Source organism: Ranitomeya variabilis, chromosome 1 (assembly GCF_051348905.1).
Source record: "Ranitomeya variabilis isolate aRanVar5 chromosome 1, aRanVar5.hap1, whole genome shotgun sequence".
Taxonomy (NCBI): Eukaryota; Metazoa; Chordata; class Amphibia; order Anura; family Dendrobatidae; genus Ranitomeya; species Ranitomeya variabilis.
In genome coordinates, this window is record NC_135232.1 from 524236244 (window position 1) to 524250532 (window position 14289).

The 14289-nt window shown below is 46.4% G+C and overlaps 1 protein-coding gene across 4 annotated transcripts in view; it reads right to left on the reverse strand.

Annotated features, from left to right (window-relative positions):
- POLRMT (RNA polymerase mitochondrial) overlaps window positions 1-9382 on the reverse strand; it is an 81232-nt gene extending 71850 nt beyond the window's left edge. The window contains exons 1-3 of one of the 4 annotated variants that reach the window (XM_077254109.1): window positions 9142-9382; window positions 4660-4707; window positions 4240-4332 (exon numbers count right to left, since the gene is read on the reverse strand). In XM_077254109.1, the coding sequence (XP_077110224.1) occupies window positions 4240-4332; window positions 4660-4707; window positions 9142-9235 (235 nt within the window). In that variant the 5' untranslated portion in view covers window positions 9236-9382. The remainder of the gene's footprint in view (window positions 1-4239; window positions 4333-4659; window positions 4708-9141) is intronic. The other 3 variants (XM_077254127.1, XM_077254118.1, XM_077254136.1) reach the window with 3 other exon arrangements.
- Window positions 9383-14289: the final 4907 nt, after the last annotated feature.

Below are 14289 nucleotides of genomic sequence, written 5' to 3' on the forward strand. Positions count from 1 at the left end.
CCAGGTTCTCGTAATGGGAAGGCTGATGCTTTATCCCTAGTATGTGCTCGTTACAAGACTCTCATGTGGCACCTACGGGTCTTCTACAACCATTACCTGTTCCGTCCCGCCCTTGGGGGTCTATATCAATGGACTTTATTGTGGAGCTGCCTACATCGGGGGGCATGAATACAATCATGGTGGTAGTTGATCGCCTGACTAAAGCTGTTCATTTTGTTCCGTGCACTGGCCTCCCCTCAGCTAAAGATACAGTGAACTTGGTTATACAGAATGTCTTTCGGTTGCATGGGGTTCCGGATGAGATCATCTCTGACCGTGGAGTACAGTTCACTTCAAGATTCTGGAAGGGGTTTTGCTCTGCACTCAATATTAATGTCTGTCTCTTCCGCTTATCATCCCCAGACAAATGGTCAGACTGAGCGTACCAGACGCTGGAACAATATCTAAGATGCTATGTCAGCCATCTCCAGGATGATTGGTTGGAGTTGCTGCCATTAGCCAAATTTTCATATAACAATTCTCAGAGCGCCTCCACTAAATTTACACCTTTCTTTGCCAATCTGGGTTATCATCCGTGTATCTTACCTAGGTCTCCAATTAATTCTCCGGTTCCGAAAGTGGAGGAAAGGCTGACTGCGATGAGGCAAAATCTGGAGGTTCTGAAGGAATCCCTGACCACAGCTCAAGAACGTTATAGGAGACCAGCTGATAGATTCCGTAAACCTGCACCCATGTTCAAGGTAGGAGATTCCGTGTGGTTAGCAACTAAGAATCTGAAGTTAAACGTTCCTTCACAAAAACGTGGACAGAAATTCATTGGCCCTTTCAAGATCAATGGTATTGTGAGCTCTGTGGTCTGCCGGCTGAAGCTGCCTAGGACTATGAAGGTACACCCAGTTTTTCATGTATCTTTACTAAAGCCTGTATCTCCTAATACCTTCCAGGGACGTGTTGTGCCACCTCCGCAGCCTGTGGTGATTGATGGGCAAGAACAATTTGTGGTGGAGGAAATTATTGATTCCAGGATTCGCAGGAATCGGCTCCAATATCTGATAAGATGGCAGGAATATCCCCCTGAGGAAGACTCTTGGGAACCTGTGGAAAACATCAATGCCTAACAGAAGATTTCTCGTTTTCATCAGAGATTTCCTGAGAAACCAGGTCCAGGATCGTCCTGAGGCCGCTTCTAAGGAGGGAGTAATGTCAGGACTCTGTGCATTACAGCCCTTTTCCAAGATGGCGTCTTTGGTCTCATGTGCACTGTGTCTTCCTGCTATAAAACTCCACCCCAGCCTTCAGTCTGTGCTAGAGTATTCTGCCTTGCATCCAGCTCCTGACCTCTGGTGACCTCCTGGCTATATACCTGCTCCTGTGAACCTGTGGGGTTATCCTGCTACTCTGCTCTGAGTTCCTGCTGCATACACCAGTTCCAGTAATCCTCCTTCATCTGCTACTTGTGTTAGCTTCCATCTGCATTTGCTAGACATGTAAGCTGTTTCTGCTCTGCAAGAACCTGAGACTATTACCCAGACCTCCCTGGTTGAGCTAAGATATTATTTGAACTGCCTTATAAGCATATCTATCTGTGTTGTGGACTAAGCAAGGACTTATTTGTGTCAAGTATCCTCAAGAATAATTGTGCTTCATAGACTTTCTGCGTGACTGCATTTTCCTCTGAAATTTCCTATAGACTGCTGAGCTGCATTTGATATTTGCACCAAGTGTTGTGGACTTGAGTTTCTCTCTGCACTTGTTTGAATCACCGTGTTATAATATAGACTTTACCACTTATAAAACTGTGTCCTGTAGTTGTCTTGTTCCACGCAAAGAGTCTCCTGAGTTATCCCTAAAAATTATTACAATTGTTTTGTTTAAAATTCATTGTGGTAATGTCTAACCAAAATTAGAAAAATGTTGTCTATGTCCAAATATATATGGACCTAACTGTATATCCATTCCTACACTGATTTCTCAGTAATGGAGGGACAGACTGGCCATATAAAGGTTTTGCTGGACTTGTCTTTGAGAGAGCAACATCTATATATATAAATATATATATAATTGTCTAAGGGGTACTTCCGTAACGGTTATTCATTCGCTGATTGGTCTCGCCAGCTGCCTGTCATGGCTGCCGCGACCAATCAGCGACGGGCACAGTCCAATTAGTCCCTCCCTACTCCCCTGCAGTGAGTGCCGGGCGGCCGCTCCATATTCCCCGCAGTCGCGGCTCACACAGGGTTAATGCCAGCGGTAACGGACCGCGTTATGCCGCGGGTAACTCACTCCGTTACCGCCGATATTAACCCTGTGTGACCAAGTTTTTACTATTAACGCAGCCTATGCAGCGTCAATAGTAAAAGGATCTAATGTTAAAAATAATTAAAAAAAAAAAAATCATTATATACTCACCTTCCGCTGCCTTTCCCGTTCCTCGCCACCCTCCGGTATTCGCTGTGTGCAAGCGGCAGGTTCCGGTATCAAGGATCGTATGGCAGAAAGACCTGCCATGACGTCACGGTCATGTGACCACGACGTCATCACACCCTGGGACCGGAAGCTGACGCCTGTACCGCGCACAGGCGACAGAACTACAAGTATGGTGAGTATGTCAGAACTACAAGGGGCCCTCAGATCGGAAGGCGAGTATGTTTATTTTTTAGTTTTTAACCTGTGACATACGTAGCTGGGCAATCTACTACGTAGCTAGGCAATATACTACGTGGCTCTGTGCTCTATACTACATCCCTGTGCAATATACTACGTGGCTCTGTGCTGTATACTACGTCACTGGGCAATATACTGGGCAATATACTACGTGGTTCTGTGCTGTATACTACATCGCTGTGCAATATACTACGTGGCTCTGTGCTGTATACTACGTCACTGGGCAATATACTACGTCACTGGGCAATATACTACATGGCTGGGCAATATACTACGTCACTGGGCAATATAGTACGTGGCTCTGTGCTGTATACTACGTGACTGGGCAATATACCACGTGGCTGGGCAATATACCACGTGGCTGGGCAATATACCACGTGGCTGGGCAATATACCACGTGGCTGGGCAATATACCACGTGGCTGGGCAATATACCACGTGGCTGGGCAATATACCACGTGGCTGGGCAATATACCACGTGGCTGGGCAATATACCACGTGGCTGGGCAATATACCACGTGGCTGGGCAATATACCACGTGGCTGGGCAATATACCACGTGGCTGGGCAATATACCACGTGGCTGGGCAATATACCACGTGGCTGGGCAATATACCACGTGGCTGGGCAATATACCACGTGGCTGGGCAATATACTACGTGGCTGGGCAATATACTACGTGAACATGCATATTCTAGAATACCCGATGCGTTAGAATCGGGCCACCATCTAGTGTACATATAAATAGTTAGGGGGAAACTGACACATTCCCCTTAATGGATACATTTTAAACATGAATTCTGTTATTCTGTTTGTAGAATGGAATTTTGAATACAGGCGTGAACCTAGCTCCAGTGCCATGCAATTTTCAGTGATTTTGTAGAATAAACAAGTATCGTTATTAAATAAAATGTGAAAACAGTAAGGAGATGTGCACACATTGAGTAAAATGTCTGCATCATTTCTGCAGCTCTTGGCAGGAAAAACACAGCTGCAAAAAAGATTTTGCATTTGTTTTTGACTGATTGGAGAGACATTGGGGAAAACGCAGGGCACAAACACAGAGAACTGACATGCTGCTGATTATTTTCTGCACCAAGTCTGCAAGTCAAAAATACTCAATGTAATAATAATAATAATAATAATTTTATTTATATAGCGCCAACATATTCAGCAGCGCTTTACAACTTATAGAGGGGACTTATACAGACAACAGACATTACAGCATAACAGAAATCACAGTTCAAAACAGATACCAGGAGGAATGAGGGCCCTGCTCGCAAGCTTACAATCTATGGGGAAAAGGGGAGACACGAGAGGTGGCTGGTAACAATTGCTTTAGTTATTTGGACCAGCCATAGTGTAAGGCTCGGGTGTTCATGTAAAGCTGCATGAACCAGTTAACTGCCTAAGTATGTAACAGTACAGACACAGAGTGCTATTAACTGCAATGTGTGTATTACAATTTAGGTTTCTCATTGCTTGCATCAGGTTTTGTCACAAATCCGCACAGAAACAAATGAGACAAAAACGCACCAAATCTGCAACGTGTATATCAGCCAAGAATTTGTACAGACCTTCAACGAGTTCCAATCGGCATCGCTCACTGCCACGGATCTCATTTTTCGGCTTGGCATTAGAATATCTCTGTACACTTCCCAGAAGGCAGACTTTGGTTGTAAAAAAAAAAATGAAAAAACAAACAAACAATTCAGTTCTATGACTACATAACCTGCTTTTATTTGTACTAATCCTATAGGCTTACTTTGTCAGTCCTCAGGAAGAGTTCACTGATCATGGTCAAACAGTGACAGAAAAAAAATGTGGCTTTACTGCGATGTGTGAACACCTCCCGACATATATACCGTATATACTCGAGTATAAGCCAAGAATTTCAGTCCATTTTTTAGGCTGAAATTGCCCCTCTCGGCTTATACTCGAGTCATACCTAGGGGTCGGCAGGGGAGGGGGAGCGGCAGCTGTGTAATCATACTCACCTGCTCCTGGCGCAGTGTCCCTGGTTCCCCGGCGCCGGCAGCTTCTTCCTGTAGTGAGCGGTCACATGGTAATAATAATAATAATAATAATCTTTAATTATATAGCGCCAACATATTCCGCAGCACTTTACAATTAAGCGGGGACATATACAGACAAATTCAATACAAGTTAAGACAATTTAAACAGTGACATTAGGGGTGAGGTCCCGGCTCGCAAGCTTACAATCTACAAGGAAATGAGCGGACACAATAGGTGAAAAGTGCTTGTTATTTCAGGTCTGGCAATTATAATAAATAGGGATTTTTATACAAAGCTGCATGATCCGGTCATCAGCCCGTGTGTTTAAGTACAATAGTCAAGTAACAAGTGCAGTTATCGTGTGCATGGAGGGTGTGGAGACAGATGAATAGTAGGGTGCAGATTCAGAGTAATATTTGGAAGGAGGGAACAGGGCAAAGTTAGTTTACTGAGTAGTTGATGTGGTAGGCTTGTTTGAAGAGATGGGTTTTTAAAGCTCGCTTGAATAGGTCGGGGGTAGGTATTAGTCTGATCGTCTGGGGAAGTGCATTCCAGAAACCTGGCGCAGCACGAGAGAAGTCTTGGAGACGGAGGTGTGAGGTTCGGATTACGGGGGATGTTAGTCTTAGGTCGTTTGAAGATCGGAGGGCACATATAGGGCGATAGACAGAGATGAGAGAGGAGATATAAGGCAGTGCAGAACTGTGGAGAGCTTTGTGGGTGAGAGAGAAGAGTTTATACTGGACCCTGTAGCGAATGGGTAGCCAGTGTAATGACTGGCACAAGATGGAGGCATCGGTGAAGCGGTTAGACAGAAATATGACCCTGGCTGCCGCATTCAAGATGGATTGGAGAGGAGAAAGTTTGGTAAGAGGGAGACCGATCAGAAGAGAGTTGCAGTAGTCCAGACGAGAATGAATAAGAGCGACAGTAAGAGTCTTAGCAGTTTCAAAGGTGAGAAAAGGTCGGATTCTGGAGATGTTTTTAAGATGCAGGTGACAAGAGCGAGTGAGTGATCGGATATAGGGAGTAAAGGAAAGTTTGGAGTCGAATATGACCCCAAGACAGCGGGCATGCTGCTTGGGAGTTATGGTTGAACCCTCCAGAGTAATTTCGATGTTGGGAAGAGTGAGGTTAGTAGAACGGAGAAACATTGTACTGCTCATTATAGTAATGAATATGGACCCGTCTCCACTCCCATAGGGGTGGAGCCGCATATTCATTACTGTAATGAGCAGTACCATGTGACTGCTCAATACAGCAAGAAGCTGCCGGCGCCGGGGAACCAGGGACACCGTGCCAGGAGCAGGTGAGTATAACGGGGGCATACTCACCTTTCCCGTTCCACCGTCAGCACCGCTGTGTCTTCCGCGTCCTCTGCAGTGACGCTCAGGTCAGAGGGTGCGGTGACGTGATTAGTGTGCGCGACGCCCTCTGCGTGTCAGTGCAGAGGACGCGGAAGACACAGCGGCGCCAACGGTGGAACGTGGGACAAGTGAATATAGCAAGTGCCGGGGGCCTGAGCGACGAAAAGTATGTGATTTCTTTTTTTATCGCAGCAACAGCATGTGGGGCAAATATCTCTATGGAGCATCTTATGGGGCCATGTGCAGCATTATATGGGGGCATATATCTGTATGGAGCATCTTATGGGGCCATGTGCAGCATTATATGGGGCAAATATCTCTATGGGCCATCTTATGGGGCCATGTGCAGCATTATATGGGGCAAATATCTCTATGGGGCATCTTATGGGGCCATGTGCAGCATTATATGGGGCAAATATTTCAATGGAGCATCTTATGGGGCCATGTGCAGCATTATATGGGGGCAAATGTCTGTATGGAGCATCTTATGGGGCCATAATCAGCATTTGTGCAGCATTATATGGGGGATATTTTAATATGGAGCATCTTATGGGGCCCATCATAAACTGTATGGAGCATTATATGGGGCTCCTGATTCAATATGGATATTCAAAAACACTTAAAGGGACTCTGTCACCTGAATTTGGAGGGAACAATCTTCAGCCATAGGGGCGGAGTTTTCGGGTGTTTGATTCACCCTTTCTTTACCCGCTGGCTGCAATATTGGATTGAAGTTCATTCTCTGTCCTCCGGAGTACACGCCTGCACAAGGCAATATTGCCTTACGCAGGCGTGTACTCCGGAGGGACAGAGAATGAACTTCAATCCAATATTGCAGCCAGCATGCAGCCAGCGGGTAAGGAAAGGGTGAATCAAACACCCGAAAACCCCGCCCCTATGGCTGAAGATTGTTCCCTCCAAATTCAGGTGACAGTGTCCCTATAACCTACAGATGTCTCAATTCATTTTACTTTAATTGGTATCTATTTTTATTTCTGACACTTACCGGTAGCTGCTGCATTTTCCACCCTAGGCTTATACTCGAGTCATTAAGTTTTCCCAGTTGTGGCAAAATTAGGGGAGGTCGGCTTATACTCGAGTATATACAGTAATTCAAGCTGCATTTTTATAAGGCACTGCAACCTTGCATCTATGGGGTCCTGAGCTCAAATCCCACCAAGGACATCTAAGGAGTTTGCGTGGGTTTCCTCTGGGCTCTCCGGTTTCCTCCCACACTCCAAACACATACTGATAGGGAATATAGATTGTGAGCCCCAATGGGGACAGTGATGATGTATATAAAGCGCTGCAGAATATGATGGCGCTATATAAGCGAGATAAATTGAATTCCACTGCAGCAGCTGAACATAAAAATATTTTATAATGAACATTAGGGACAGAGATCAGGCAAAAATTGGAGCTGCAGACCATGGCAACTAATGATATTCCTGCTTTGACTTTATAATTGGAAATATGACACCCATATAGTTAGTGCATGACTTTGCACAGTCCAGAACTGCATGTGGGTTCAACACAAATTAGAACTTCTCAGCTTTGTAGTCACACCCATTTTATAGGAAAACTGCACTGAAAAATTACTTCATGTTTCATTGGTGGTGGGTAATGTGTTTCATTGGTGGTAACACAGGAGCTGTAAGACCCTTGTGGTTGGTTCTACATCACTGCTGCCTTGCTGGGCATGCACAATGCACTGATGAAGCCAGGAAGTGCACTCTCAGCGTCATTGCGCAGCAACAGGGAGGCAGAGATCTACTAAGGGCTGGCGGTGACACCACTCAATGCCCACAGGTACCGATAACATGATCAGTGGGATGGCCAGTCCGCAGGAGACACCACGCCCCGTGGCCAGTCCGCAGGAGACACCCCGCCCCGTGGCCAGTCCGCAGGAGACACCCCGCCCCGTGGCCAGTCCGCAGGAGACACCCCGCCCCGTGGCCAGTCCGCAGGAGACACCCCGCCCCGTGGCCAGTCCGCAGGAGACACCACGCCCCGTGGCCAGTCCGCAGGAGACACCACGCCCCGTGGCCAGTCCGCAGGAGACACCACGCCCCGTGGCCAGTCCGCAGGAGACACCACGCCCCGTGGCCAGTCCGCAGGAGACACCACGCCCCGTGGCCAGTCCGCAGGAGACACCACGCCCCGTGGCCAGTCCGCAGGAGACACCACGCCCCGTGGCCAGTCCGCAGGAGACACCACGCCCCGTGGCCAGTCCGCAGGAGACACCACGCCCCGTGGCCAGTCCGCAGGAGACACCACGCCCCGTGGCCAGTCCGCAGGAGACACCACGCCCCGTGGCCAGTCCGCAGGAGACACCACGCCCCGTGGCCAGTCCGCAGGAGACACCACGCCCCGTGGCCAGTCCGCAGGAGACACCACGCCCCGTGGCCAGTCACCCACTCATTGGCATATCACCACTGCAGCTACAAAACTGATTTGATTGAGATAGAACAAATACCACAATTGGGTCTTTTTAAAAAGTATATACAGACATTGTGAAATTTTGGGGAGTATAGGGAACCAGATAATGTTCCCATTGAACTGGTTCTCCTTACTCTGTGATGCCGCTGAAGCTTGGCAGCCGCCCCCTCTCGCCCCATCACCATCTGCCAGGAGCTGAATATTCCCTGCTGTCGGCATGTTACGGGGCGATGGGGACAGGTGGGAGATGCTATGGAGCATGTGGCCCCTCTCTCCATTCCTCAGCCACTGGGGGATATAGGGGCTCTCCAATTAGTAACAGTCCTTTGTGGCCGTATGACACAACATAACTAGACATGCACTATAGGGTCTGGCCTGCACGGGGGGGGCGGGGGGCAAAGGGTTAATGATAGAAACCTTCTCTTCCGGGCACCTTACGGTTGGCATAATCTACGGCATTTAGTGCCAAATAATGGGGCGAGGAGTCCACAAAGGGCTGTTATGTGGTGCCACCATCTTGGAAGAACCAGTTGTAGAACCTGCCTAGAGGACACGTGCATGTCCAGTGCGTTCCACATATAACGCATTATGTGTACATGTGCCAGCTGCACGGCACAGGTTAGAGGTCACGGGCTCACGTGTCTCCATTACACTCACCTCTGACCCGGCGACAACCGAGACACAGCCCTGTCCCAGGAGCCACCTGTTCCCGAAGCAGCCGGGACAGAGAACCGAGCCTTATCACCGACATCCCCGTGCCCCGTGCCAGTCTACACCGCCGCCATAACCACCCGGAACTGCGGGGTCAGGACGAGAGCTACTGCATCATGGGAAATGTAGTTCCTCACAAAGCTCCACGGTATAGAGAGCTAGGAATGTTAACTACTGCCACCATGGCAACAAGAGAAGGGGAGGTGTAGTTTATGTACGAGAACAACTTATTGACTTCTACCCACGTTATCCGGTAGTCTGTAAGGCCGGCCTCACACTCAGCGTATGTAAATACGGTCCGTTTTTTACGGCCGTAATACGCAGAAATGTTCCCAAAATAGTGATCCGTATGTCATCCGTAGGCAGGGTGTGGCAGCGTATTTTGCGCATGTCATCCTCCATCCTCCGTATGTAATCCGTATGGCATCCGTACTGCGATATTTTCTCGCAGGCTTGCAAAACCGACATCTAATGGATTTATGTGCTCAAATGTTCGGTAAAACATATATACAACATATATATATATATATATATATATATATATATATATATATATATATATATATATATATATATGTCATTGAGACACACATAGCATGGCGCGATATCTGTGAAAAGCCGGTAATTCAATTGCCGGCTTTTCATTTCTCCTTCCCAAACCCGACAGGATATGAGACATGGTTTACATACAGTAAACCATCTCATATCCCCTTTTTTTGCATATTCCACACTACTAATGTTAGTAGTGTGTATGTGCAAAATGTGGGCGCTGTAGCTTGTAAAATAAAGGGTTAAATGGCGGAAAAAATTGGCGTGGGCTCCCGTGCAATTTTCTCCGCCAGAGTGGTAAAGCCAGTGACTGAGGGCAGATATTAATAGCCAGGAGAGGGTCCATGGTTATTGGCCCCCCCTGGCTATAAACATCTGCCCCCAGCCACCCCAGAAAAGACACATCTGGAAGATGCGCCTATTCTGGCACTTGGCCACTCTCTTCCCACTCACGTGCAGCGGTGGGATATGGGGTAATGAAGGGTTAATGTCACCTTGCTATTGTAAGGTGACATTAAGCCGGGTTAATAATGGAGAGGCGTCAATTATGACACCTATCCATTATTAATCCAATAGTACTAAATGGTTAATAAAACACACACACATGATTACAAAGTCCTTTAATGAAATAAAGACATAGGGTGTTGTAATATTTTATTAGACTCTTAATCCACCTGAAGACCCTCGTTCTGTAACAAAGTTAAAAAAACAAACAACAATATTCCATACCTTCCGTCGTTATGTCCCACGATGTAAATCCTTCTGAAGGGGTTAAATCATTTTACACCCAGGAGCTGTGCTAATGCACTCGCTCGTGCCTGTAAACCCCGGGTACTGAAAGGAAAGCTGGGTGACCTGTAGTTACCTTGAGTTGTGGTGATGCGCCCCCTGCTGGATGTCCTCATATGAATTTGAGCGTGGGAACTTTTCCAAGGCTCCAGTTCATGAGGACATCCAGCAGGGGGCGCATCACCGCAACTCAAGGTAACTACAGGTCACCCAGCTTTCCTTTAAGTACCCGGGGGTTTACAGGCACGAGCGAGTGCATTAGCACAGCTCCTGGGTGTAAAATGATTTAACCCCTTCAGATGGATTTACTTCGTGGGACATAACGACGGAAGGTATGGAATATTGTTGTTTGTTTTTTTTACTTTGTTTCAGGACGATGGTCTTCAGGTGGATTAAGAGTCTAATAAAATATTACAACATGTGTCTTTATTTCATTAAAATACTTTGTAATCATGTGTGTGTGTTTTATTAACCATTTAGTACTATAGGATTAATAATGGATAGGTGACATAATTGACGCCTCTCCATTATTAATCTGGCTTAATGTCACCTTACAATAGCAAGGTGGCATTAACCCTTCATTACCCCATATCCCACCGCTACACGGGAGTGGGAAGAGAGTGGTCAAGTGCCAGAATAGGCGCATCTTCCAGATGTGCCTTTTCTGGGGTGGCTGGGGGCAGATGTTTTTAGCCACGGGAGGGCCAATAACCATGGACCCTCTCCTGGCTATTAATATCTGACCTCAGTCACTGGCTTTACCGCTCTGGCGGAGAAAATTGCGCGGGAACCCACGCCAATTTTTTCCGCAATTTAACCCTTTATTTTAGCAGCAACAGCGCCCAAATTTTGCACATACACACTACTAACATTAGTAGTGTGGAATATGCAAAAAAAAAAGGATATGAGATGGTTTACTGTATGTAAACCATGTCTCATATCCTGTCGGGTTTGGGAAGGAGAAATGAAAAGCCGGCAATTGAATTACCGGCTTTTCTCTCTTAGGCTACGTTCACACGATGCGTTTTTTGCTGCGGATTTTTCCAGTCCTTTTTCGGGAAAATCCGCAGTGAAAAACGGTGGTGCTTCTCTCTGCGGTTTGGTGTCCTTTTTCTACTGCGGATTCCACTGCGGGTTTCCAACTGCAGTTTCCTATTGGTGCTGTTGGAAACCCGCAGCGGAATCCGCAGAAAGAATTGACATGGTACTTCTTTTTTCTGCATGCAAATCCGTGCGGATTTGCCTGCGAAAAAAAGGATCGTCGGCACAGCGGTTTTTGTTTTCCATAGGGTAACATTGTACTGTACCCTGCATGGAAAACTGCTGCGGATCCGTAGCTGCAATTCCGCTGCGGATCCGCAGCAAAAAACGCATCGTGTGAACGTAGCCTAACACTGGTGCGTATTTCTCGCAAGTCACACGCATGGTCCGTGTGTAATCCGTATTTTTCTCGCCCCCATAGACTTTCATTGGTGATTTTTTTGCGCAATACGGTGACAAACGCAGCATGCTGCGATTTTCTACAGCCGTACAAGACCGTATATTACAGATCAGTAAAATAGGGCAGATAGGAGCTGGAACATAGGGAATCATTGGGCCGTGTGTTATGCGTATTTTACGGACGTAGTTTATGCGCTCATACGTCCATAAAACTCGCTAGTGTGAGGCCGGCCTAAAAGGTGTACAGAGGTGGCAGACGATGCCAGCGTGCCCAGCTCACCTATATGTTCTATATAGCTGCTGAGAATATATGCTAACGATATAGGCAGTATAGTCTTATCTATAGCGAAATCCTGTGAATCACTGGCGTATGAAGACAGACCACAAGAGGGCGACATTACCCTTTACATTATTAATAATAATTGTGGTCTGGCTTCACACGTCAGTGATTCAATCCTGACACTGCTAAGTCTACACAAGGATACAAAAAAAACACTTCAGGAAAAAAAGAACCTCCAAAACCAAAATTGAAAGATGACACTGATAAAAATACCCACAAAGCCTTTTCTCCTTTTGCTGTTGCCCCCATTGCCTTTTCGAGGTTTTCGAGTAGCTGCCATATGTGTCTTCTCGTGCTCACAAATGGCGGATCCTGAAGTCGTCCCTTTCTTGTATAACCTGGATAAGTGACGGATTCTCATTTGGTTTCTGAAGGTTTTTTTTGTACCTTTTGACTTAAGTGTCAGGATTGGGGAGGATTCCACAGGGACCCTTCATAGAAATGGCATAACTTATTTTTTTCACAATGAGGTTTTCAAAACCTTATTAGAAAACCTGTAGAAAAACTCGAATGAACAGCTAAATGGATTTTCTATGGAATTGAATGGGGAGAGTGTTAAAAACATCTTTAAATTGAATTTTGATGTGGATTTTGGATTAAGTGTTCTTCAGAGTCCTCCACCTCCATGAGCTTACCATAAGATGCCGGCAAGGCTAAGACACTTCAGGATAATGCTGGTGATTTTTTTTCTTGAAGGATCTTTCAAGTCTTTTCTGCTGCGCCAGCAGCTTTTTTTTGTGGGGGCTATAACTTTAAATAGTGAGCAGCTTCCAAACAGAAGCCACCCTAAGGAAGAAAGAACATGTCACTTTTTAGCCGCTTTACAGTTTTCAGAGACTGAAGCCATTAAATTAAGCTCCAAAATTGTGAACAGGTCGTGTTGACATTGCAGTGCACTATATTTATTCTTTTTGGCGTTTTTCTTCGTCACTCTTCATTTTTTATTTTTTTATTGTTTTTTTTTGAATGGGGTAAAACGTGTGATTTGAACTTTTGAGCTTTATTTTTTTTTACATTTTTTTTACTTGCTTCAATAATCTCCTTAGGATACTTGAAGATCTGATCACTTGTGTTAGACATAGCAGGACTTCAGCCCTTCTCTGTGTAGCAGAAATGCTCATCTGCTATCAGTACTGATCACCGCTCATAGAAGATCAGCAATCACAACTGCAGAGGTCTCCTGCAGACCCCGGGTTGTCATGACAACCCATATGCACCCCGCAATCATGTGACACGGGCACCAAGGGGCAGAGCTGATTATGCGCTTCTGGCACGGACATGTTAAATGCTGCTGCCAGAGATCGACAGCGGCATTTGACATGTTAACAGCCATGGGTGGATCACGATTCCACCTGCTGCTGTTAAGGGCACATGACAACTGATCAGATCAGCTGCCAGAAAAGATGCGAGCATAGCGCCGGAGCCCACAACAAAGAAGGAGAAAAGACCTATCATGTACCTATACGTCATAGGTTGTAAAGGGGTTAATATTCTCATCCAGTTCCGTTTTACTCCTCTTCTGAGTGACGTTACCATTCTTCAAACTCTCCAGCTCACTCTTTGTCTAAGGGTACCGTCTCACAGTGGCACTTTGATCGCTACGACGGCACGATCCGTGACGTTCCAGCGATATCCATACGATATCGCTGTGTCTGACACGCAGCAGCGATCAGGGACCCCGCTGAGAATCGTACGTCGTAGCAGATCGTTTGGAACTTTCTTTAGTCGCTGGATCTCCCGCTGTCATCGTTGGATCGGTGTGTGTGACACCGATCCAACGATGCGTTCGCTTGTAACCAGGGTAAACATCAGATTACTTAGCGCAGGGCCGTGCTTAGTAACCCGATGTTTACCCTGGTTACCATCGTAAATGTAAAAAAAAAAAAAACAGTACATACTCACATTCCGGTGTCCGTCAGGTCCCTTGCCGTCTGCTTCCCGCACTGACTGACTGCCGGCCGTAAAGTGAAAGCAGA